The 25,629-nt window shown below is 40.5% G+C and overlaps 1 protein-coding gene across 5 annotated transcripts in view; it reads left to right on the top strand.

Annotated features, from left to right (window-relative positions):
- Positions 1–25,629, top strand: part of DDX6 (DEAD-box helicase 6) — a 44,068-nt gene that overhangs the window by 11,871 nt on the left and 6,568 nt on the right. For all 5 annotated transcript variants that reach the window (XM_031016040.3, XM_031016036.3, XM_031016037.3 and 2 more), the window contains exons 4-13: positions 163–267; positions 11,567–11,696; positions 14,602–14,748; positions 16,674–16,768; positions 19,937–20,059; positions 21,080–21,208; positions 22,701–22,817; positions 23,664–23,727; positions 24,460–24,561; positions 25,070–25,252. In XM_031016040.3, coding sequence (XP_030871900.1) covers positions 163–267; positions 11,567–11,696; positions 14,602–14,748; positions 16,674–16,768; positions 19,937–20,059; positions 21,080–21,208; positions 22,701–22,817; positions 23,664–23,727; positions 24,460–24,561; positions 25,070–25,245 — 1,188 coding nt within the window. In that variant the 3' untranslated portion in view covers positions 25,246–25,252. The remainder of the gene's footprint in view (positions 1–162; positions 268–11,566; positions 11,697–14,601; positions 14,749–16,673; positions 16,769–19,936; positions 20,060–21,079; positions 21,209–22,700; positions 22,818–23,663; positions 23,728–24,459; positions 24,562–25,069; positions 25,253–25,629) is intronic.

The following is a 25,629-nucleotide window of genomic DNA, read 5'->3' as shown; positions in this document are numbered from 1 at the left end:
GATCTGCCCGCCTTGGCCTCCCAAAGTGCTGGGATTACAGGCGTGAGCCACCATGCCTGGCCCAGATAAATTTTCTTAAACACAGATAAATTTACCAAAGGACACCAAATTTACCAACAGTGTTATTTATTCTTTTATTGTTCCTTTTGTTTGTTTGACTAGGATGTGACCTCCACAAAAGGAAATGAGTTTGAAGATTACTGTTTGAAACGGGAGTTACTGATGGGAATTTTTGAAATGGGCTGGGAAAAGCCATCTCCTATTCAGGTATGTTAACCTTTTTTATCACATATGTAAGGTTATGTGTCAACCATTAAACAGTTTTCTTTTTGCTCTGCAGAAGTGATATAGTGAACTAACATTTCTTTCTCACGTATACACACTTTTTCTGAAATTTTTAAGGGTAAATTAGAAAATCATGGCTTTTACAACTCTAAATATTTCGGTGTGTATTTCTTTAGGATATTCTCTTACGTAACCACAGTACAGTTACCTTCAGTTAACATTGATAAAATACTTCTATCTCATCTGTCATTCTAATTATTAATGGACCCAAACATGTCCTTTATAGCAGTTTTTTTTTTCTATACAGGATCTAGTCTAGGGTCAGGTATTATTTGTAGTTGTGTCTTTTTTAGTCATTAGCGTTTCCCTAGTGTTTGTTCTTCTTTTTATGACATCAACATGTTAAAAATACAGCCTACAACCCCTTCCCCCATCCCTCTTTTTTTTTTTTTTTTTTTTTTTTTTTTTGCGACAGGGTCTTGCCCTGTCACCCAGGCTGGAGTTCAGTGGCCTGATCTTGGCTCACTGCAGCCTTGACCTCATGGGCTCAAGTGATCCTCCTGCGTCAGCCTCCTAGTAGCTGGGACTACAGGCATGTGCCACAACACCCGGCTAATTTTTGTATTTTTTTGTAGGGATGGGGTTTTGCTATGTTATCCAGGCTGATTAAAACTCCTGGGTTCGCCATAGTGCTAGGATTACAGACATTAGCCACCATGCCTGGCCCCTTTTTTTTATTAATAATACATTTCCCGTTTTGGGATTTTGTGATATTCCCAAGTAATTAGATTCAAGGTAGGCTTTCTCAGCCCGAATAATGCAGAAATCACATTATGGCCTTCTCAAGGTATCATGTTTGAAGGTGTGCCTAGTGTCCATTTATTCCTCTTTGGTGATGTTAATTTTGATTACCCCGTCAAGGTGTTGTGTGGTTTTTCCATTTTATAATTACTGCTCTTTCCCCTCTCCCTTGAGACGAATAAGCAATCTGGGGTGCATTTTAAGACCATACAAATACAATAATACTATGGCCACCCTCCTCCTCCAACCCAGTAAGATAGATGTTCAGGCTAGGTATTATCCCCATTTTGTGGATGAGAAAACAAAAGTTCAGAGCAGTTAGTTCTCTTAGCGTATTGTTTTCAACCAGGGAGAATTTTTGTCCCCCAGAGGACATTTAGCAATTTGTAGAAACATTTTTTATTATCATCAATGGGGGGATGCTAAAGGACAGCCCCTTACAACGAATTTTGTGGCCCAAAATGTCAGTAGTGCTGAGCTTGAGAAACTTGACTTAGCCAAAGATATTTGTAGCTCATGAGTGGTAGAGGTGGGATTTAACTTCGTATCTTGTGATTTGCAATTCATGGCATGATACTTGTTTAAAAAAACAACAAAATTTCCCCCCTAGTTTTAGCACCCATTGGTGATTCTTGCTTGATCTCATCTCTGCTCTGATGGGTTATGATGACTTTCCAATTCTAGCACTCCCTCTGTATTTGCCCCTATAAAGAAGAAACTTCCCTTCCCCTCATCCATATATATCTGTTATCAGTATGGACTTATACTCACCATTTTTTTCAAATTTTTTTTTTATTATTATTCCAAAAATATCCTAGATCTGGCCAATGTAAGCTCTTTCAGCCTGGTTCCTATGTTTTTATGATGTGTCCCCTTCATTTTTCTTGAGTACTTTCTTGGTTTTTTTTTTTTTTTCTTCTCTTTTTTGAGATGGAGTCTAGCTCTGTCAGAGAGGCTGGAGTGCAGTGGCATGATCTTGGCTCACCGCAGCCTTCCCATCCTGGGTTCAAGCAGTTCTTGTGTCTCAGCCTCCCCAGTAGCTGGAATTACAGATGTGTGCTACCACACCTAACAAATTTTTGCATTTTTAGTAAGACAGGGTTTCACCCTGTAGACCAGGCTGGTCTCGAACTCCTGACCTCAAATGATCGCCCACTTTGGCTTCCCAAAGTGCTGGGATTATAGATGTGAGCCATCGTACCCGGCCCCTTTCTTGCTTTTTGACATATCATGATGCAGGCTTATCTTATACCTATCCTGGCCCAGCATTGGCATCCAAGGATCCTTGATTCTTTTTAGTGTGGAGTAGTATTAGGGACCAAGACCCAGGCATTAGGTACCCTGTTTGCTACTTGGTCCTTTCAGTGGAAAGAGCAAGGAAATAAATGCATGTATATACATATCCACACACACATACACATAAACATACATGTACATATAAACATGCATTATACATAGGCTAGTTTGATAAATGATGACAACAGACATACTTAAATTGATGAAATGATTGAATTCAGGCTGTGCTAAGGACAAACCCTGTGACATCACTGAGTACTTTTTCATTGAGCCAACATGTGTGGAGTGACCTAGAAAGTGTTTGACCTTGGGAATTCTATGATGAATAAGACAGATATATGGTTGCTGTGTTACAGTCTGGAAAGGACAGCTAATTGTACAAATAATTCACTGTAATATGATGAGTACCTTTCTAGTTGGAATTGCCTATGTATGTAGTCATTAGAGGAAGATGGGACAACCTGGAAGAATTGAGCTGTGTTCCAAGCAGAGAACGCTGGATAACGATTTCCCAGAGTTGAGAGTGTGCTTTTGGCTGGATAAAGTATCAAAACAAGGATATGCATCATCAGAGGGGTAATTTGGGTGTAGGTATTAGAAATACCTAGGAATCTACTATGATGTAGTTCATGTTAATCCATTTTATCTACACTGAAGTCTTTTTTTTTCTTTCTTTCTTTTTTTTTTTGAGACAGAGCCTTACTCTGTTGCCAGGCTGGAGTGCAGTGGCGCGATGTCCACTCCCTGCAATCTCCGACTCCTGGGTTCACGCGATTCCCCTGCCTCAGCCTCCCGAGTAGCGGGGACTACAGGCGTGCGCCACAGCACCCGGCTAATTTTTTGTGTTTTAGTAGAGATGGGGTTTCACCATGTTAGCCAGGATGGTCTCGATCTCCTGACTTTGTGATCTGCCTGCTTCAGTCTCCCAAAGTGTTGGGATTACAGACGAGAGCCACCGCGCCTGGCCCACTGAGGTCTTATGAGAGTTCCTTTACAGTAGGAACTGCATCATTCAACTTTTATCTCTAGTACTTAGCATAGTGCCTGTGCTTATTTAGCGTGCTTTGATGAAACTTAGGTAACTCATGTCTGCAGGTAAACATGGTGTAGGGAACTGCCCAGATTGAATCCCAGCTCTACTCCTTCATAAATTGGTTATTTGGGATCTATAAGTCTTGGACTCCTGACCTATATAATTGAGGTAATAGTATAATACCATACGGTTGTTGTAAAGATTAAGTGAGATAATTCAAATGCTTAGTACAATGCCTAGTACATGATAAATGCTCAAAAATGTTATGGGTTATTTTATATAATAGTTTCAAAAAAGGAAATTAGTTAATTTAGGAGACGTAATTGTTTTAAATTTGTTTTAAAGAGACTGAGTCTTGCTAAGTTGCCTGGGCTGGAGTGCAGTGTCACAATCCTAGCTCACTGCAGCCTCAAACTCCTGGGCTCACATGATACTCCTGCCCCAGCCTCCTGAGTAAGGATGATAGTGTAGTACCAGCACACCTGGCTGGTTTTTGTTTTTGTTTTTGTTTTTGTTTTGGTAGAGTCAAGGTTTTGCCATGTTGACCAGGCTGGTCTTGACCTCCTGGGCTCAAGCAATCCTCCTGCCTTGGCTTCCCAATGTGCTAGAATTACAGATGTGAACCACCGCACTTAGCCCAGTCCTCATTCTTAGTGGATATTTGCTGACTCCTATTTCTTACCTTGTATTAAAATTTAAAATTAACTTTGTTACTTGTACTCTCAGTGTTGTTATAGCATATAGGCAATTAACTCTTCAGCCACTTAACCAATCTGACATCCAGCTTTTTCTGTAAAGTAGAAATAAGTACTCTCCCTCACAGGATTTTTATTGTTAAGATCAAATGTAGTGTATAACCGAAGTATTTTGAAGTAGCAAGGTATTGTATGAGTATATTGTTTTAGATACTCAAGGTCACCACTTGTATGGCCTTTTTCTTTTTTTTTTATTGCCTTTTTCTTTCCTATTGTTTTGTCCTGGGGATCCATGGAAAGCACAAGATTATGTGTTTCTTAGAATCAATCAGAGTAACAAGTCACAAATATTAGGATTTTAGAACCGAAACAAAATTTACAGATCCCCTAGTAAAAAAAATTTTTTTAATTTTTATTTTCATAGGTTTTTTGGGGAACAGGTGGTGTTTGGTTACATGAGTAAATTCTTTTGTTTTTGAGACAGGGTTTCGCTCTGTCGCTCAGGCTAGAGTGCAATGGTGTGCTCTTGGCTCACTGCAACCTCTGCCTCCCGGGTTCAAGCGATTCTCGTGCCTCGGCCTCCCAAGTGACTTGGGATTACAGGCGGGCGCCAGCATACCCGGCTGATTTTTGTGTTTCTAGTGGAGACGGGGTTTCACCATGTTGTCCAGGTTGGTCTTGAACTCCTGACCTCAGGCGATCCACTCTCCTTGGCCTCCCGAAGTACTGGAATTATAGGCGTGAGCCACCACTCCTGGCCAAGTAAATTATTTAGTTGCTATTTCTGAGATTTGGGTGCACCCATCACCCCTCTGGTAAAATATGACCTCATGGCAGACTGTCTTCTAGTATTCTTTCCATTCTTATCTACCTTCTCTTTTTATTTTTGTCATCCCTCCCCCATTCCTAAAAGTAGCTCTTCTATCATGCTTGGTTTTACAGTTTTATCCAGACATTTTTTTTCCCCTAAATATTAAAACTGCCTTGATTAGATGGGTGAGTCTTCTGCATTTGAATATTTGTTTGAGATGGAATTTAGTTGCAGTTTGGCTGTGAGATTTGGAGAATTGGCTGGGTGCAGTGGCCCATGCCTATAATCCCAGCACTTTGGGAAGCCAAGGTGGGTGGATTGCTTGAGTCCAGGGGTTCAAAACCAGCCTAAACAACATGACAAAACCCTGACTGTACAAAAATTAGCTGGGCATGGGGGACATGTAGTCTTAGATGTTCAGGAGGTTGAGGCTGTAAGTGAGCCAGGATTGTGCCACTGCACTCCATCCTGGGCAACAGAGCAAGACCCTGTCTCACAAAAAAAAAAAAAAAAAAAAAGACTGTTAGAGAATTAGGCACTTAAAATTATATGCTCTCAAAAGAGCTTTTACATTGACAGGCTGGAACCAGATATACTACAGATTGCTCCCACAACGTATTTCTAGAGCCATCTGTGACCAGTTCTAGGTCTGGATGCTGTGGCCAGTAGAATAACTGCCATTCTAAAGGTGTAGCTTTATAGGAACATAGACTTCTTTGGAAGGCTTAAGAATATACTGTTTTTGTCTGCTTAGCATTATTTGAAACTTTATATTAACTTTGGGGTTATGATTGAGAAAGATGGCCTCTCTCGTTGCTTCTAAACCCTGGGAACACCTCTTGAAGACTTTTTCGAAAATCTAAGAAGGTGAAGAAATGAGAAGTAGTTGATTATTGAGGGAAACATGGAAGCTCCGTACTGTTGGCAACAAAATTTTGTGCCAGGTCAACTAAGGTCTAATAAGGATTAATAGTTTACTATTTATAGTTAGGAAGTATAGCATTCTGAATCCTGTAAATAAGTCATTCCTCCTGCTAACAATGGGTTTATCATGATTGAAAAAATTATTTCCTAAAAACTCAAAGGTTTTTTTTGTTTGTTTTTTGTGGGGTTTTTTTTGGTGTGTGTTTTGTTTTGTTTTGTTTTGTTTTTGGGTGGGGTCGGGGAGACAGAGTCTCAGTTTGTCACACTGGCTGGTCTTGAACTCCTGGCCTCAAGCAGTTCTCCTGCCTCAGCCTTGCAGAGTGTTGAGATTACAGGTGTGAGCCACCATCCCCAGCCTAAATTAGAGATATAATTAGAAATTACCATCTCCCTTTTTTTTTTTCCCGGTAAGCAGGGGACATTTGTAACAATCATTGCTACCTCGTCTGCAGTAACCATAGGTTGTTTTTTTTTGTTTTGTTTTGTTTTGTTTTGAGACAGAGTCTCGCTCTGTCGCCCAGGCTGGAGTGCAGTGGTGCAATCTTGGCTCACTGCAAGTTCCGCCTCCTGGGTTCACGCCATTCTCCTACCTCAGCCTCCCACGTGGCTGGGACTACAGGTGCCTGCCACCATGCCCGGCTAATTTTTTTGTATTTTTTTAGTAGAGACGGGGTTTCACCATGTTAGCCAGGATGGTCTCCATCTCCTGACCTCATGATCCGCCCACCTCGGCCTCCCAGAGTGCTGGAATTACAGGCGTGAGCCACCGCGCCCGGCCTTTAACCATAGGTTTTTTTTTCCTCTTGGAAATTAAGGTTTGGAAAATAAGAGGAAGCAGTCAGTGTAAATGCAGCTAGTTGGGTGATGTTGAGCTTTTGTTGGTACCACACTTTTGTAAAATGCCTCTCAATACTAGGAGATTGGAAAATATACCATTCTTTAATTATAGGCATCAGAAACCAACTTGATCTAACTTAAGCAAAAGGAAATTTATTGGAAAAATAACGGGAATTCACAAGATTGAGAAGGCTAGAGAAACATACTTGGAAATGACTAAGAATTGAGATAGCTCTGAAGGACTTAGGAAGCTGTAATGGATGCACTATAACAATTTAGATTCTTAGGAGGCAACATTCCGCTGGCCTAGTGTGGGCTATGTGTCTACCACTTGGCTTAGAAAATTGGTGAGGCTTGGTCTGTTGGGACAAGGGAGACCAGGGCATATGTAATTCCTTAGAAGGAAATTGGGGTGTTACTTAGTAAAGGGATACTAGAGTAACCAAAACACAACAAATACTCTTCAGTCATTATCTAAACGTTACAGTGAATGTGAATCTGGAGACCTAAGGTGGCAGATGTCAGCCCTAAGCTTGTGGGGTTGGTTTTTTGGGGTTTTGTTTTTTGGGGGTAATAGCTTTATTGATACATAAATGACATCACCCATCAAAAGTATACAATTTAATGCTTTTTAGTGCATTTAGAGTTCTGCAACCATTACCACAATAAATTTTAGAACATTTTGATCAGTCCCACAAAAGAAACCCTTTTAGCAGTCACACCTCATTTTCCCACACCCCTAGGCAACCACTGGTATACTTTCTGTCATTCTAGCTTTGCCTAGTCTGGACATGTCATATAAATAGAATCCTATAGTATGTGTTTTTTTTGTGACTGGCTTCTTTGACTTAGCATAATGTTTTCCGAGTTCATCTGTGTTGTAGCATGTATCAATATTCCATTCCTTTTTGCTGAATAATATTTTATGGTATGGCTCTATTACTTCTGATTTATCCAGTCATCAGTTGGTAGACATTTGGGGTTGTTTTCCAAGGACTGAGGATTTAATGTGCTATTTTGTGAAAATCTGAGAAGTAGGAAGGGGATTTAATGATCTCAACTGTTATCCGTCTTAAAAACCTAACTTGTGATTTTAAATAAAATAACAGGCTGCCTTCCCCTGTTCCCTTTTTAAAATAGGAACTGACCCTGCTTTAACCTTATGAAGTTTTATTTATGAATAAAGTTTGTACTATTATTAAAAAAAAATAGAAGGAACTGGCTATTAAGGATAATGCTGCTATGAAAATTCAGGTGCAGGTTTTTGTGTGGAGATGTTTTTATTTCTCTTCGCTGTATACGTAGAATTGCTAGTTCATATGGTAACTCTTTTTAACCTTTTGAGGAACTGCAAGGCTGGTTTCCAGCGTGGCTGTACATTCCCACTAGCAGTGTATGAGAGTTCCATTTTCTCCACCTTCTTGCCTACATGTTATGTGCAGATCTAAGTTCAAATACTGGCAAAAGCATTTCTTGCTTTGTGACCTTGGGCAAACTAATCCCGTTTAGGATCTATTTTGTCAGTTGTAAAACAAAGTACCTAACTTGAAAGATGTGCTGAGCACATAGTAAGTTTTTAAAAAAGTTTTTGTTTCCTTCCTCCTTTGCCTTCTCCCTGGCAGTTCCTCATAATTTCCTCTTGTATTTCACAGCTTTCTGAACTTGACTTGAATTCTCTTGCTTTTCATTATTTCCTAATCTTCCTGAGAAACACTGATAAGAGGCAGTGTGGATGTGCTGAATTCACTGACTGTTAATCATAATGGCCATCTTATAGGGCAAAATATCAGGGTGTCTTAACTTACAGTCTATCACATGTACTTTGTTAAAGCTTTATCCTTGAACAGTTTTTGTAGGGTATAATCCCTGTCAAAGAGGGCAAAGGAATAGAAGTCAATGGCCTTAATCAAGTCAGTCAAAAGATGAACTGAAAAGGGGAATTAGGATACCTCTAGTCTAATTCTGTTCTGCCTCACTTGATTGAAAAAAAGGTTTACACTTTAAAGAACGTGACCCAGCAAGTCATTATGAGACCATCAGAGACCACCTGTCTTACCTTTTTCAATACTGTAAAACTGAGTAGTTTGCAGGCAGCCTGTTAAAAACTACAGACTACTGGCACCACAGAACCACAAAAGAGAAAACCTGAGGTGACAGGGTAATGGGAGCCTCTGGAACAACTGGAAATAATGGTTCACTTATCTGTGATGAGGGAAGAAATTTAAGACCAAAGGGTTAAAGCCAAGGTTTTCTTCTTTGTTTGCTTTACCTTAATAAGCAGAGTCTTTAATGCTGGCTGTAAGAACAAGACAACAGTATTTTCTTTTCTCTCTATTTTTTTTTTTTTTTTGTGAGACTGAGTCTTGCTCCATTGGCCAGGCTGGAGTGCAGTGGCGCAATCTTGGCTCACTGCAACCTCCTCCTCCTGGGCTCAAGCAGTTCTCCTACCTCAGGCTCCCAAGTAGCTGGGACTACAGGTGCGCACCATGACAATTTTTGTATTTTTAACAGAGACGGGGTTTCACCATGTTGGCCAGGCTGGTCTCGAACTCCTGACCTCAGGTGATCTGCCTACCTCAGCCTCCCAAAGTGCTGGGATTACAGACATGAGCCATCGTTCCCAGCCAACAACAATATTTTCACAGTTGTTCTGGCAGCTGTGTTGTTCTGACCATATGGAACCCATTTATATCCTGTGATTGGAGCTCTAGGTAGAAAGAGTGTTGTCTTGGGAGATGGAAGTCATCCTGCTTATTTAGTCATTTCTACCAATAGCAGCTTTAAAGGGCTAAAGCTGTTTTTTATTTGTTTGTTTTTGTCGTTAGCCCAGGCATAGAAGGGACAAATGTCAGTGACTGTGAATTTGGTTCCTAGTATCTTAGTTTTAGAAATTAAAAATTCAGGCCAGACACAGTGGCTCATGCCTGTAATCCCAACACTTTGGGAGGCTGAGGTCGGTGGATCATCTGAGGTCATGAGTTCAAGACCAGCCTGGCCAACATGGTGAAACACCCCGTCTCTACTAAAAATACAAGAATTAGCTGGGCGTGGTGGTACACGCCGTTAATCTAAGCTGCTCGGGAGGCTGAGGCAGGAGAATCGCCTGAACCAGGAGGCGAAAGTTGCAGTGAGCCAAGATCGCACCATTGTACTCCAGCCTGAGTGACAAGAGCGAAACTCTGTCTCAAAAAAAAAAAAAGAAAAAAAATTAAAATTCCACATCATGGCCAGGCGCACTGGCTCACGCCTGTAATCCCAGCACTTTGGGAGGCCAAATCGGGTGGATCACGAGGTCAGGAGATCAAGACCATCCTGGCTAACATGGTGAAACCCTGTCTCTACTAAAAATACAAAAAAAAAAAATTAGCTGGGTGTGGTGGCGGGCACCTGTAGTCCCAGCTAGTCAGGAAGCTGAGGCAGGAGAATGACGTGAACCCAGGAGCCAGAGCTTGCGGTGAGCCAAGATTGTGCCACTGCACTCCATCCAGCCTGGGCGACAGAGCGAGACTCCGTCTCAAAAAAAAAAAAATTCCACGTAATTTCCTTTTAACAATTTTAACAACTAGTTGAGCTTTTTCAATGATCTATTGTATTTTATAGTTTGTTGTTGTTGTTTGTTTTGTTTTTGCAGAGAGTGGGGGTGCTTGCCATGTTGCCCAGGCTGTTCTTGAACTCCTGACCTCTCTTTGTCTATTTATTTTTAAGTAACTTTTGGGAATCCTTTGCTGTTGTCTGGGAAATTTAAGTTAGTATGAACTACTGTTATTATTTGCAAAATAGATAACAAAGTAAGCCAAATATTAAAATGAGAGGTCACCTTTAGTGATGTGACCGTATTTGAGGTAACTGCAATAGAATTGAAACCTCAGTAGAGAGCACATTTCAGAACAGAGAAGTAAGTAGGCTGTGGGACAGACATTGGAGATTTACTTATTATATAAATAAATGACAAATAGGACCTGAGGTTAAACTTTCCCTGCCTATTCGTGTTTTGTTGCAGGGATGAGGTGTCCAAGCTACAATTTTTCACTGTGGTCAAATTGGTGTGCTAGTCTCCAAATATATATAGTCTTACCTTGGAATTGTTTTTGTTTTTTCCTTTAAAAAATTTTTGTAGAGATGGGGTCTCACCATTTTGCCTAAGCTGGTCTCAAACTCCTGGGCTCAAGTGATCCTTTTGCTTTGGCCTCCCATAATGGTGGGATTACAGATGTGAGCCACTGTATCTAGCCTTTTTTTTTTTTTTTTTGAGATGAGACGAGGTCTCTTTCATGCTGGAGTACAGTGGTGCAATCATGGCTCACTTCACCCTTGACCTCCTGGCTCAGCCTCTCAAGGTTTATGGACACCCACCACCACACCCAGCTACTTTCTGTAATTTTTGTAGAGTTGGGGTTTTTCCATGTTGCCCAGTTGCCCGGGCTGGTGTTGAACTCCTGGGCTCAAGTGATCCCCCACTTCTGCCTCCCAGTGTGCTGGGACTACAGGCATGAGCTGCTGTGCCTGGCCATTTTTCCAATTATTATTTGAAGGAGGCTTTGCTTTTGTTTTGTCTGTATTTTCAAGTGCTATTTATGGGTCAGCCTGAGTTCCTCCATTTTCTTTGTTGTTTTCTTCAGATACACACATAACACAGTTTTTATGACATTGGGTTACAATTTAAAATTCTGTGAGCAGTTCTGGTAAGTACTGGTTTATAATGATGTTGATGTTGACTGGTCGTGCTGATTTACTTGGATCTCTGCTATTCATGTAGAATTCAAATGTAGGATACTTAGGACACTTAAAGCAATACCAAAAGAGGTATCCTTCAGTGTATTTCAGAGAGGAATTTGCTTGTGTACTACATTCAGAAGTAATTTTGTATTGTCTTATCTCTTTTAGGAGGAGAGCATTCCCATTGCTTTATCTGGTAGGGATATCTTAGCTAGAGCAAAAAATGGAACAGGCAAGAGCGGTGCCTACCTCATTCCCTTACTTGAACGGCTAGACCTGAAGAAGGACAATATACAAGGTTAGTTGAATAAAAGTTTGTTTTTAAACTAAAAATGGGAGTTTCAGCCTTGGAGCCATGTGTAGAAGATACTCCTTTTTTTAGTCAGAATTTACATTATCTAAAATTTGTATTTTTTCTTTTCAGGTTTTTTCTTTTTTTAGCCTGATGATGGTCTTTTTATTAAAAATGATTCCCAGCTTTTTAGAGATTTCTAGTTTTAAGAGTATTCTTATATGATACACACTTTTGACAGCATTCCAGTGAGACAGGAAAAATAAGTATTAGTGCCCTATAGGTAGGAAAGCTGAGGCTGGGCACGGTGCCTCACAGCCTGTAATCCCAGCACTTTGGGAGGTCAAAGTGGGTGGATCACCTGAGGCCAGATATTTAAGACCAGCCTGGCCAACATTGCGAAACCCTGTCTCTACTAAAAATGCAAAAATTAGCTGGGCATGGTGGTGCACACCTGTAATCCCAGCTACTCAGAAGTCTGAGGCACAAGAGTCACTGGAACCCAGGAGGTGGAGGTTGCAGTGAGCCAAGATTGTGCCACTGCACTCCAGCCTGGGTGACAGAGTGAGACTCTTAACTCAAAAAAAAAAAAAAAAAAAAAAAAAGACGGCTGAGGTCATGAGAAGTTAAATTAGTTGACATTGCTACTTATAAAGTATGGAACTATTTCTTGTGGCAGATGAGTGTTAACAGAATTCCTTGTAGAAACATGAACTTCTGTTTAAAGGCCGTGGATTCTGGGATTTTAAGAGCCTAGGCAGTGGGGAATAAAAAATTTTCATAGTTATATTCAATGTAAGTTAATGGAATTAAGATTTCACCTCTGAAACTTTACATTTTTAGCTTTCGTGATCTGTAATTATCTTTCTTCCCACTTTCATATGATGTAAATAGAGCCTAGGTAGCAGGAGTTTCCTGCCTAGGTATTTTACACAGTGAATCTGACTCAAATGTAGTTGGGGCTTTTAGAAATATTGTTAATAAACTTTGAGCTAATAGTTGCGAACTCAACATGCTGAAAGTTTGTAATTAAGAACGGTATTGGCTGGGTGTGGTGGCTCACGCCTGTAATCCCAGCACTTCGGGAGGCCGAGGCAAGGCAGATCACCTGAGGTCAGGAGTTCAAGGCCAGCCTCGCTAACATGGTAAAACCCTGTCTTTACTAAAAATACAAAAATTAGCTGGGTGTGGTGGCATGTGCCTGTAGTCCCAGCTACTCAGGAGGCTGAGGCAGGAGAATTGCTTGAACCTGGGAGGTGGAGGTTGCAGTCAGCCAAGATCATGTCACTGCACTCCAGCCTGGGTAACAGAGCGAGACTCTGTCTCAAAACAAAGAAGCAGCAGCAGCAGAAGGCCAGGTGCAGTGACTCACACCTGTAATCCCAGCACTTTGGGAGGCCAAGGCAGGAGGATTGCTTGAGGTCAGGGGTTTGAGACCAGCTGGGCCAACATGATGAAACCCCGTCTCTACTAAAAATACAAAAAATTAGCTGGGTGTGGTGGCAGTTATTCAGTAGGCTGAGGCAGGAGAATTGCTTGAACCTGGGAGGCAGAGGTTGCAGTGAGCCGAGATGGCAGCCACTGCACTTCAGCCTGAACAACAGAGCAAGACTCCATCTCAAAAAAAAGAAGAAGAAGAGTTTAATATTTATATAATAGTATTGCTGAGGGAGAGTCTAAATCTGGGACACTATAATAGGTTCTCTTTTCGTAAAGAGATTTGTCCATTTGAGTTTTCATAATGTCCTGTGTAATGTAATGATTCAACTTTTTATTTTTATTTCTTAATTTTTTTGGTGGGGGAGACAGAGTCTTGCTCTGTCACCCATTCTGGAGTGTGGTGTCATGATCATAGCTTAATGCAGTCTTAATCTCCCAGGCTGATGTGATCCTCCTGCCTCAGCCTCCCCAGAAGCTGAGACTATAGGCACATGCCACCATTCCCAGCTAATTTTTTTGATTTTTTTTTTTTAGTAGAGATGGGGTCTTGCTATGTTGTCCAGGCTGGTCTCAAACTCCTGAGCTCAAACGATCCTCCTCCCTCAGCCTCCAAAAGTGCTGGGATTCTAGGCGTGAGTTACTCACTGTGCTGCCCAGCCCAATTTTTTAATACATCTCGGTATCTAGATTATAAAGGGCAGTGTTTCTTTTCTTTTTTTTTATTTGAGACGGAGTTTTGCTCTTGTTGCCTGGGCTGGAGTGCAATGGCACAATCTCAGCTCACCACAATCTCTGCCTCTCGGGTTCAAGCGATTCTTCTGCCTCAGCCTCCCAAGTAACTGGGATTACGGGCATGTGCCACCAAGCCCAGCTAATTTTGTATTTTTAGTAGAGATAGGCTCAGGCTGGTCTCAAACTCCCGGCCTCAGGTGATCCACCCACCTTGGCCTCCCAAAGTGCTGGGATTATAGGCAGGTGTGAGCCACCGTGCCTGGCCTTTTTTTTTTTTTTTTTTTTTTTTTTTTTTTTTTTTTTTTTTTTTTTTTTTTTTTTGGAGACTGAGTCTCACTCTGTCGCCCAGGCTGGAGTGCAGTGGCGCGATCTTGCCTCACTGCAGCCTCCGCCTCCAGGTTCAAGTGATTCTCCTGCCTCAGCCTCCCGAGTAGGTGGGACTACAGGTGTGTGCCACCACGCCTGGATAATTTTTGTATTTTTAGTACAGATGGGGTTTCACCATGTTGGTCAGGCTGGTCTCGAACTCCTGACCTCAGGTGATCTGCCCACCTTGGCCTCCCAGAGTGCTGGGATTACAGGCGTGAGCCACTGCATCATAAGGTGCAGTTACAGGCGTGAGCCACTGCATCATAAGGGGCAGTATTTCTATAGCTTCTTAAATTTTGTAAATATGATGTATAGCATGTTCTCCCACCTCACCCCATATCTTCTCATATATTCCTTGATATTGTTTCAGCAATGGTGATTGTTCCCACTAGAGAACTTGCTCTACAGGTCAGTCAAATTTGCATCCAGGTCAGCAAACACATGGGAGGGGCCAAAGTGATGGCAACCACAGGAGGAACCAATTTACGAGATGACATAATGAGGCTTGATGATACAGGTAAGAGATGATTACTAAAAGGTAGTGTAGCTCTCTGTTATTTTAGTCACAAGTATTTCAGTAAATTATTAAAAATTGTTTTTAAGAATTAAGGAACAGAAATACTGCAGTAAGAAAAGGAAATGACCACTGCATTCAAGAGAAAAAGACAAATTTACCATAATTGAAAACGATATTTTACTTTATTAGTAATTGTAAAATAGCAAGTTTATAGTAATTTTACCTGTTTAATTGGTAAAGCTAAAAGTATTAGTAGACGATAATGTGAGTTTGTGGACAAATAGGCTACATTGTAAATGTGGGGGTGTAAACTTACATCTCTATCATGGGCAATTTGGGAGTATATTTTAAAATTATAAATGTATATATAATGTGTGTGTGTGTGTGTGTATATATATATATATTTTTTTTGGAGATGGAGTCTTGCTCTGTTGCCCAGGCTGGAGTGCAGAGGCACAATCTTGACTCACTGCAATCTCCACCTCCCAGGTTCAGGCCATTCTCCTGTCTCAGTCTCCTGAGTAGCTGGGATTACAGGCTCTCGCCACCACGCCAGGCTAAATTTTTGTGTTTTTAGTAGAGACGGGGTTTCACCGTATTAGCCAGGATGGTCTCGATCTCCTGACCTCGTGATCCACCTGCCTCAGCCTCCCAAAGTGCTGGGATTACAGGCGTGAGCCACCGTGCCCGGCCATAAATGTATATTTTTAAGAATCTTTCCTGAAGAAAAAAGTTGGGTAAATGCAGGGCTGTATGTACAAAGTTGTTTGCTATGGGGTGGTTTGTCGTGCCGAAAAATTGGACCAACTTAGAAGGAGATTGGCTAACTAAATACGTTAAGGTACAATCTGAATAGGATTCTACATAGTCATTAAAGAGTAAAGTTGACCTGTGTTCATTTTCATGAAGAGGTTTCATGATACATTGCCGAGTGGAAAAAGGTAACAAAACAGCAAGAATGAGATCACTCATATAAAATTATATCTTGATTTTAGTTAGAATATTATATATGATAATTATGTGATACATTCTTTGTATTGCATAGGTTTTTAAAAAATTATTATCTTGTTTGATCCTGTTAACAATACTCGGCTCACTGCTCTAGATTAGAGGCATTGCTCTTATGTCAGAAGTCTGGTGTGCCTTCTGCTATTAATTGGGAATTAATTGGGATAAGACAATTATCCTAAGACAATGCCTGCTGTTGAAAGCAGCAGGTGATTTAGGAAGCTGTACCCCACCCAATGTAGAGGTGAAACAAATATTTTTTAAGCATCCTGTGGTGAAATGGAAGTCTTTATCCTAAAACACATCTTTGTGCCTTTTTGTGTTATTCCCACCTCTATAACACAATGTGTTTCTTCTCTTTCTTTCTTTTTTTTTTTTTTTTTAATTTGAGACACAGTCTTACTCTGTTGCCCTGGCTAGAGTGCAGTGGTGTGATCTCGGCTCACTGCAACCTCTGCCTCCTGGGTTCAAGTGATTCTCCTGCCTCAGCCTCCCGAGTAGCTGGGATTACAGGCTCCCACCACCACACCCAGCTAATTTTTGTATTTTTAGTAGAGACAGGGTTTCACCGTGTTGGCCAGGCTGGTCTCGAACTCCTGACCTCATGTGATCCACCCATCTCGGCCTCCCAAAGTACTGGGATTACAGGGATGAGCTACTGCACCCGGCCTAGTTGTTTCTAATAAAAGATAGTCATGTGCTGCATAACAATGTTTTGGTCAGTGACGGACTGCACGTATGTCGGTGTTCCCATAAGATTATAATGGAGCTATATAATGGAGTAGGCTATACCATCACATAGCAATGCATTTCTCAGAATTATCATTAAGCAACTCAGGACTGTAATATTATAAACCTTTATCCTCTTTGCTCAAATTAAAATTAATGAGAATGTATGTTTTCTAAATCTTGCATAGTGCACGTGGTGATTGCTACCCCTGGGAGAATCCTGGATCTTATTAAGAAAGGAGTAGCAAAGGTTGATCATGTCCAGATGATAGTATTGGATGAGGTAATATCTCTTCATTTGGCATTATACTGTTCTGTACTTTTCTGTGCTTTGCTTATAACTGCCAGTGAATGAAGGAAAAGCTGCTTGTGTTTATGACCTAATAAACACATAAACAATCAGTTTAAATTAATTTGCTTTATAAAATGTGTTTTACCCGTCAGAGGGAGTAGATTATAGGCATTCATTGGAATTCAGCATTTTGTCTTTTTCTTAGAGATAGCAGACATTAGGTTTTAATTTTTTAGTACAGGAGTGAATAACCTCAATGCCAAATTTATTCTAAGTCTCTTTCTGCTCTGTGATTAATTTTTAAAAGCATATAATATATATTGTCTCTTCTCATTTTGTGCATACTACTTTGTACTGTTTGGTTTTTAATCTCTGTTACATGTATTATCTCACCATGTTATAAATGCCTTTTAAAAACTTATTAAAATCTGTAGTCCTGGGATCTAGCCATGTTTTGTACATGTACAGATGGTCCCTGACTTAAGATGGTTCACTTTACAGTTTTTCAGTGGAAGTGATAAGCTTTCATTAGAAACTGTACTTTGAATTTTTAAGATTGATATTTTTCCTGGTTAGTAATATGCTATATGATACTCCCATGATGCTGGGCATCAGCAGCAAACTGCAGCTCCCAGTCAGCCACATGATGATTGAGGGCAGACAGCCGATACTCTACAGTATACGGTGTTGTCAGGTGATTTTGCCCAACTGTAAGCTAAGTGGAGCATGTTTAAAGGAGGCTAGGCTAAGCGATGATGTTCAGTAGGTTTGGGTAATATTTTCAACTTAGGATGAATTTATCAGAACATAATCCCATTGTAAGTCAAGGAGGATCTATAGTGTATCAGCGTTGTTAATGTTTTGACATGAGGTTATTTTCACATTTGGTTTGTGTTTTATTATTATTATTTTTTATTTATTTTTTTTTTTTGAGACAGACTCACTCTGTCACCCAGACTGGAGTGCAGTGGCATGATCTCGGCTCACTACAACCTCTGCCTCCCCGCTTCAAGTGATTCTCATGCCTCAGCCTCCTGAGTAGCTGAGATTACAATTATGTACCACCCACGCTCGGCTAATTCTTGTATTTTTAGTAGAGGCGGGGTTTTGCCATGTTGGCCAGACTAGTCTCGAACTCCTGACCTCAGGTGATCCTACTGCCTCAGCCTCCCAAATTGCTGGGATTACAGGCATGAGCCACCACGCCCGGCCTGGTTTGTGTTTTAGGTAACATGATTTAATTCAAATCAGGCTTTTATCTTTAAGTAATGAGAGAGAACATTTATTAATCACTGGGTACCAGCACTAAGTGCTTTACATTTTTTTTGTTTTTTTGTTTGTTTTTTTTTTCATTTAATTTTTACAAGAAACCTATAAGGTAGGTATCCTGTCAAGTAGTTACTATAGTATGTAGACATCCAACTTCTAATTTGCTTATAAAATACATTTTATACTTCAGATGCAATAGATAGGCATTCATAGGAATTCAGCTTTTTGTCTTTTTCTTATAGATGCCAGAGTTTAGGTTTAATTTTTAAGAAGAGGAGTGGCTGGATAACTTGAAAGTCAAGTTTTTTCTTTTTTTGTTTTGTTTTGTTTTTGAGACAGAGTCTCATTGCCCCGGTTGGAGTGCAGTGGTGCGATCTCAGCTCACTGCAACCTCCACCTCCCAAGTTCAAGCGATTCTCCTGCCTCAGCCTCCCGAGTAGCTGGGATTACAGGCATGTGCCACCATGCTGGGCTAATTTTGTACTTTTAGCAGAGACAGGGTTTCTCCATGTTGGTCAGGCTGGTCTCGAACTCCTGACCTCAAGTGATCTGCCCGCCTAAGCCTCCCAGAGTGCTGGGATTACAGGCGTGAGCCACCACACCTGGCCTTAGGCAAGTTTTTTCTAAATCCCGGTAAAGTAGTTACTACATTATGTAAACATCCAAATTTTAATAGTTTTACAATTTTAGAGTTGTGGAAACTGAAGTACAGAGTAGTTCTGTAACATTCCCACACAGCTGAGAAATGAAGGAGGCAAGATTTCAACCTGGCAGTTTAGCTCCAGAACCTGTACTTTTTTTTGAGACAGAGTCTTGCTCTGTTGCCCAGGCTGGAGTGCACTGGTGCGGTCTCAGCTCACTGCAACCTCCATCTCCCAGGTTCAAGCAATTCTTCTGCCTCAGCCTCCTGAGTAGTTGGAATTACAGGCACTTGCCACTGTGCACAGCTAATTTTTATATTTTTAGTAGAGACAGGGTTTCACCATAGCAGCCAGTCTTGCCTTGAACTCCTGACCTCAGGTGATCCGCCCGCCTGGGCCTCCCAAAGTGCTGGGATTACAGGCGTGAGCCACCGCACCCGGCCTCAGAACCTTTTTTTTTTTTTTTTTTTGAGACGGAGTAGTCTTGCCCTGTCGCCTAGGCTGGAGTGCAGTGGTGTGATCTTGGCTCACTGCAACCTCCGCCTCCCAAGTTCAAGCGATTCTCCTGCCCCAGCCTCCCAAGTACCTGGGGTTATAGGTGCGCACCACCACGTCCAGCTAATTTTTGTATTTTTAGTAGAGATGGGGTTTCACCATGTTGGTCAGGCTGGTCTCAAACTCTTGACCTCGTGATTCTCCCGCCTCAGCCTCCCAAAGTGCTGGGATTACAGGCATGAGCCACCGCGCCCGGCCAGAACCCGTACTTTTAAACACTATACCATACTACCTCTTTAATGAGAATCATCACATTAAAATTCTGTTGTGGAACTGGGCATGGAGGTATGTGCTTGTAGTCCTAGCTACTCAGTAGGCTCAGGCAAGAGGATCACTTGAGCCCAGGAGGTTCAGGCTGCAGTGAGATATGATTATGCCACTGCACTCCAGCTGGGTGACAGAGTGAAATGCTGTCTCTAAAAATAAATTAATTAATTAAATTCTGTTACAGAAAGTGGGGGAGGTTGTCTGTGTAGTGTAGAATTTTTTTTTTCCCCCAGAAGATGGGGATTATAGATTTTGCCCCCTTCTTCATATTTGACTGTCTGCAGTGTTGGAGAGAATTTATTGTTTTCCACCAGGAACATTTCATGGATGCTTTTGTTGGATGATGCCTTATTCTTTGACCATGTATTAACCAAGACCTTAGACATTATTTTATTGTTTTTAAAATTGTCTTTTCTTTCTACTGCAGGCAGATAAGTTGCTGTCACAGGATTTTGTGCAGATAATGGAGGATATTATTCTCACGCTACCTAAAAACAGGCAGATTTTACTATATTCCGCTACTTTCCCTCTTAGTGTACAGAAGTTCATGGTGAGTATAAATCTGTACTTGGAATCAGTGCCATCCTGTGACCTTTGAGTATGCTTTTATTTGTAATTATATCTTCATATCTGTGAATATACTTTATGCTAATTATTTCAAGCCTTTGGCTCTTTCTTCAGTTGATCAATTAAAGATTTGTTTTACGTAAATTAACTGACTTTTTAAGAAGGTTGTAATAGTAACTTAATTAAATTCCTCATCTTTCACTTAGTTTTTGGTGTCATGATGACATAGCCATTGGTGCTAGCTGAATTGATTCCCGTATTATTCTATATACAAAACAGAGCTTGAGTATCCTAAACTGAAATCCAAAATACCGCAGAATTTGAAACCTTTTGAGCCACGAACATGATGCTAAAAGGAAATGTTCTTTGGATTTTGAATTTTCAAATTAAGGATGCTCAGTCACTAAGTGTAATGCACATATTCCAAAATTAGAAAAAAATTTAAAACCTGAAACACTTCTGTTCCTAAGCATTTTGGGTAAGGAATACTCAACCTGTAGTAACTTAGTTGCATTTTTGAGATCTTATATCTTAATTTATTTCTATCGGGTCGGGCATGGTGGCTCATGCCTGTAATCCCAGCACTTTGGGGGGCCGAGGTGGGCAGATCACAAGGTCAGGAGTTCGAGACCAGCCTGGGCAACATGGTGAAACCCCGTCTCTACTAAAAATATAAAAATTAGTCTGCCGTGGCAGCGCGTGCCTGCATTCCCAGCTACTCGGGAGGCCGAGGCAGGAGAATCACTTGAACCCGGGAGGTGGAGGTTGCAGGGAGCAGAGATCGTGCCACTACACTCCAGCCTGGGTGACAGAGCAAGATTTTGTCTCAGGGTGGCAGGGGGGAAATTCTGTAATGACAGATCATATATTTTGTTTTGAAGAGAGTTGCGTCCGTTACAGCAAGAGTTTATCGGACAGAAACGTATAGGGTATATTTTGAATTTGAGATGAACTCTGCTTTCATTTAAGAAGACGACTCATCTTTTTCCTGCTCCCCCCCCAGAATTCCCATTTGCAGAAACCCTATGAGATTAACCTGATGGAGGAACTAACTCTGAAGGGAGTAACCCAGTACTACGCATATGTAACTGAGCGCCAAAAAGTACACTGCCTCAACACACTTTTCTCCAGGGTAAGAAGTAGGCTTCTGCTGTTGAATATTATCTCTCGAGTCCCAGTAAAACAGATGATTTCATCAATTTTCCCACCGTCTTCACTGTATAAAAGTTTGTAGTGTTTCTGGCTTGGCATGGGGGCTCATGCCTGTAATCCCAGCACTTTGGGAGGCTGAGGCAGGCAGATCATGAGGTCAGGAGTTTGAGACCAGCCTGGCCAACATGGTGAAACCCCATCTCTACTACAAAATACAAAAAAATTGGGCATGGTGGCGTGTGCCCATAATCCCAGCTACTTGGGAGGCCGAGGCAGGAGAATTGCTTGAACCCAGGAGGCGGAGTCTGCAGTGAGCTGAGATTGCGCCATTGCACTCCAGCTCTGGGCGACAGAGCAAGACTCCGTCTTGGGAAGAAAAAAAAAAAGATTAAAAAATAATTCATAGTGTTTCCTAAAAGGCAGGTTTAGTTGTTGACCTAAAGTTGATACTAAATGATTAACCAAGTCACAGATACACTTTTGAATAGTTTCTGAAATACTTTGACCTTAACTAGGGTTAATCCTCGTTATTCACATATTCTGTATTTGTGAATTTGCTTAGTCACTAGAATTTATTTGTAACTCCAGAATTAATACTCAAGGTAGTTCAGCAGTCATTTGTGGACGTGTACAGTGTGGCAAAGAGTTTAAGTCACCTGACATGCACATTCCCAGCTGAGGTCGAAGAAGGCAATCTCTGTCCTCTTGTTTAGCTCTCATACTGTGAACAAGGGTCCTTTTCACAGTCTGTGCCATGTTTTTCAAGTTTTTGTTGCTGATTTCACGGTTTTAATTGGCCCCTACACATGGTGCTGAAGTGCTGCCCAATGCTGGTGGCATTGGTTGTGAATATATTAAAGAAGGTATTCTTGGCTGGGCACAGTAGCTCATACCTGTAATCCCAGCACTTTGGGAAGCCGAAGTGGGCAGATCACCTGAGGTCAGGAGTTCAAGACCAGCCTGACCAACATGCTGAAACCCTGTCTCTACTAAAAATACAAAAGTTAGCCAGGCATTGTGGTGGGTGCATGTAATCCCAGCTACTCTGGAGGCTGAGGCTGGAGAATTGTTTGAACCCAGGAGGCAGCTGTTGCAGTGAGCTGAGATTGCACCATTGCACTCCAGCCTGGACAACAAGAGTGAAACTCCATTTCACAAAAAAAAAAAAAAAAAAAATTTAAATGGAAACACATAAAACATAACTACTTTGAATCAGATAATCAATTGTATTACTCTTGTTGACAGTTATGTGGCCCTTAAGAAATATACTCCAATACAGTAAATCTTAGATATTATTATCTTCCATCTATTATTTACAATTTTTACAATTTACCATCTCTCTCATTTCATGAGATTCTAAGTTTTAGACCATGTTAATGTTTCTTGTTTTCTGGTTCGTGTTTTCAAGATTTGGCAAACCAAATGAAGGTTTTATTTTTATTTTTCTCATACTTATTTTTTTCTGTGCTCAGCTTCAGATAAACCAGTCGATCATTTTCTGTAACTCCTCTCAGCGAGTTGAATTGCTAGCCAAGAAGATTTCTCAACTGGGTTATTCTTGCTTCTATATTCATGCTAAAATGAGGCAGGTGAGTATAAAACTAGAACTTGCACAAATTTAATAAGAAATCTCTTTCTTTCTTTATTTTGTTTTAATGTTCTTTTAAATGTCCTGAGTTTAAGAATAAACTGTTCCTTAGTAGCCAAAGGACCTTTCATTTTGACCTCCCTCAGGTTCAATTTTCTAGCAATAAAATAGGGATAATAGTACATATTCATAACTTACAAGGTTGTTAGGAAAATTAAGATAAATGTTTAAATGAGTACTTTGGAAGCTGTCAGGCATGATACAAATGTAAAATTTTATTCTTCCTTTCCATGTTTAATTCTCTGTTTAATACAGTAACTAGCCACATGTGGCAATTTAAATCAGTTAAAATTAAAATAAAAAGTCAGTTTCTCAATCACAGCCACATTTCAAGTGCTCAGTTAGGCACCTGTTGCTACTGGATAGTGTATTGGAATTGGAAGTACAGACACAAATATTTCCTTTATTATAGAAGTTTTACTGGACAGCACTGCTCTGGATTTTTAAATATGGCCCGTCAGCTGGCTGATTTTTCTTTTTTTCTTTACTGTTTGCCTTTAGAAAAAGATGCAATATCTAAATTTCAGAATTTGATTTAGCAAAAAATAATTTAAAACTGTAACAAAAATGACTTTTTTGTTAACTACATTATGAAATTTCGTAAGTAAACAGTTTCTGTAGACGAAGAGATCAAGAACTTAACTCATTTGGTTTTGAAAGCAGCTTAATATCATGGATCACTTATAAACAGATTTTGGGTAGAACTGATCGTCTGGGAGAAATAATTATGGGAAATTTGGGGCTGTATATGAGTGTTAATCAAATGGAATACATTGCTTTCTCCTAGGAACATCGAAATCGTGTATTTCATGATTTCCGAAATGGCTTATGCCGCAATCTTGTTTGCACTGGTAAGTACTTTTGTATTTCCTTTACCCAGTGTTTTTCTCCCAAGTTGTTTTTTGCTTTCTCTGTTCATATTACACAGTGCAACCTGTGACATAGTCCGACACACCCTACCACTACTTCTAGGATTTCTGAAGTTGAAAATGAACTGATAATGGGTTCCATATCTGAAACTTCAGAAGACTTACTCTGGCACTCATACCTCATCTCTGTCTTTTTTTTTGAGGTGGGGAGATGGAGTCTTTGTCACCCAGGCTGGAGTGCAGTGGTGCGATCTTGGCTCTCTGAAACCTCCACCTCCTGGGTTCAAGTGATTCTCCTGCCTCAGCCTCCCAAGTAGCTGGGATTGTGGGCGCCTGCTACCACTTAGCTCGGCTAATTTTTGTATTTTTGGTAGAGAGGGATTTCACCATGTTGGCCAGGCTGGTCTCGAACTCCTGCCCTCAGGTGATCTGCCTGCTTTGGCCTCCCAAAGTGCTGGGATTACAGGCTTGAGTGCACCCAGCCTCTTTTAGACACATTTTTTAAAACTTGCTTACAATTACTGGAAAAAAGTAACTTGTGAGCAGAAAGTTATTTATGATAATGTGATTATGAAAGGTAATGCCAGTAATGTGCAAATGCATTTGAATAACTGAATTAATAAACTTAGGTTATGCTAGAAATATGTGTTAGTATTGTACTGAGAGACATTTCTAAATTGAAAAAATGAAAATTATCTTTTTTTTTTTTTTAAGATCTGTTTACCCGAGGTATTGATATACAAGCTGTGAATGTGGTAATAAACTTTGATTTCCCAAAGCTGGCAGAGACCTATCTCCATCGTATTGGAAGATCAGGTGAGGAAAAAAGAGGTGATATTCTTGGTAGAAGTTTTTTTGAGACGTGTAATGACTAAATTTTGTTGTTTTGTGAAATAGAGTACAGTAGCTATGAGAACAGTGAATTAACAGTAATTCAGTTTGGTATTTAAGACTAATTTCTAATTCTTCTGTAGCATTTATTAAGAAAAGTTAAAATAACTGCTTAATTTGAGATGAAATTAACACGAGAACTTCACTCATTAGGTGGTATGTTCTGTGACTATTGTTTAGTGTGTATTTTATGGCAGTTTTTGACTGCCATTTTGTCATTTGAGAAAGGTGAAATAAAGTACTATTTTGGGCTGCGAAACCTGAAGTTGTAGGGAAACCTGTGTTTGAAGACCATTAAGAAGTTGTTTTGCATACTAAGAATGGCACTGAACATCGTTATCAATCCTGTGTGGTTTTGCCACTGCTTGACTTGCACAATTTGCATTGATTTTCATATTTTATTCATTAAAATTTTTAAACAAATGTTTTTTAGGTCGCTTTGGTCATCTTGGCTTAGCCATCAACTTGATCACATATGATGATCGCTTCAACCTGAAAAGTATTGAGGAGCAGCTGGGAACAGAAATTAAACCTATTCCGAGCAACATTGATAAGAGCCTGTATGTGGCAGAATACCACAGCGAGCCTGTAGAAGATGAGAAACCTTAACAAGCATGTACGTCCCTGACAGAACAGCTAAGAGGAACCTTTAAATGAGGGAAATCAAAATCTTCCTTCCTGGGGGAAATTTGATGTCACACCATATATAATAGCAATAAAGGGTAAAATACCCACTAGTGTAAATGACAGTAAATAATCTCTCTTGTGGGAGGTTGTAGTCTCATTCGAGAATCTGTAAATGTTGTTCTTGAATGCAGCTTCCCGAGTAATGTGGTAGATGAGCAGCACTTAAATTCAGAGTCCTAAAATAATGAAAGCAAAAAAGAATGTTTTTCAGCAATTTGTTTTTCTTTTTGAGACAAGGTCTCACTGTCATCCAGGCTGGAATGCAGTGGTGCAATCATAGCTCACTGCAGCCTGGTTCTCCTGGGC

Source organism: Gorilla gorilla, chromosome 9, assembly GCF_029281585.2.
Source record: "Gorilla gorilla gorilla isolate KB3781 chromosome 9, NHGRI_mGorGor1-v2.1_pri, whole genome shotgun sequence".
Classification (NCBI taxonomy): Eukaryota; Metazoa; Chordata; class Mammalia; order Primates; family Hominidae; genus Gorilla; species Gorilla gorilla.
This window is presented reverse-complemented; position numbering and strand designations above follow the sequence as displayed.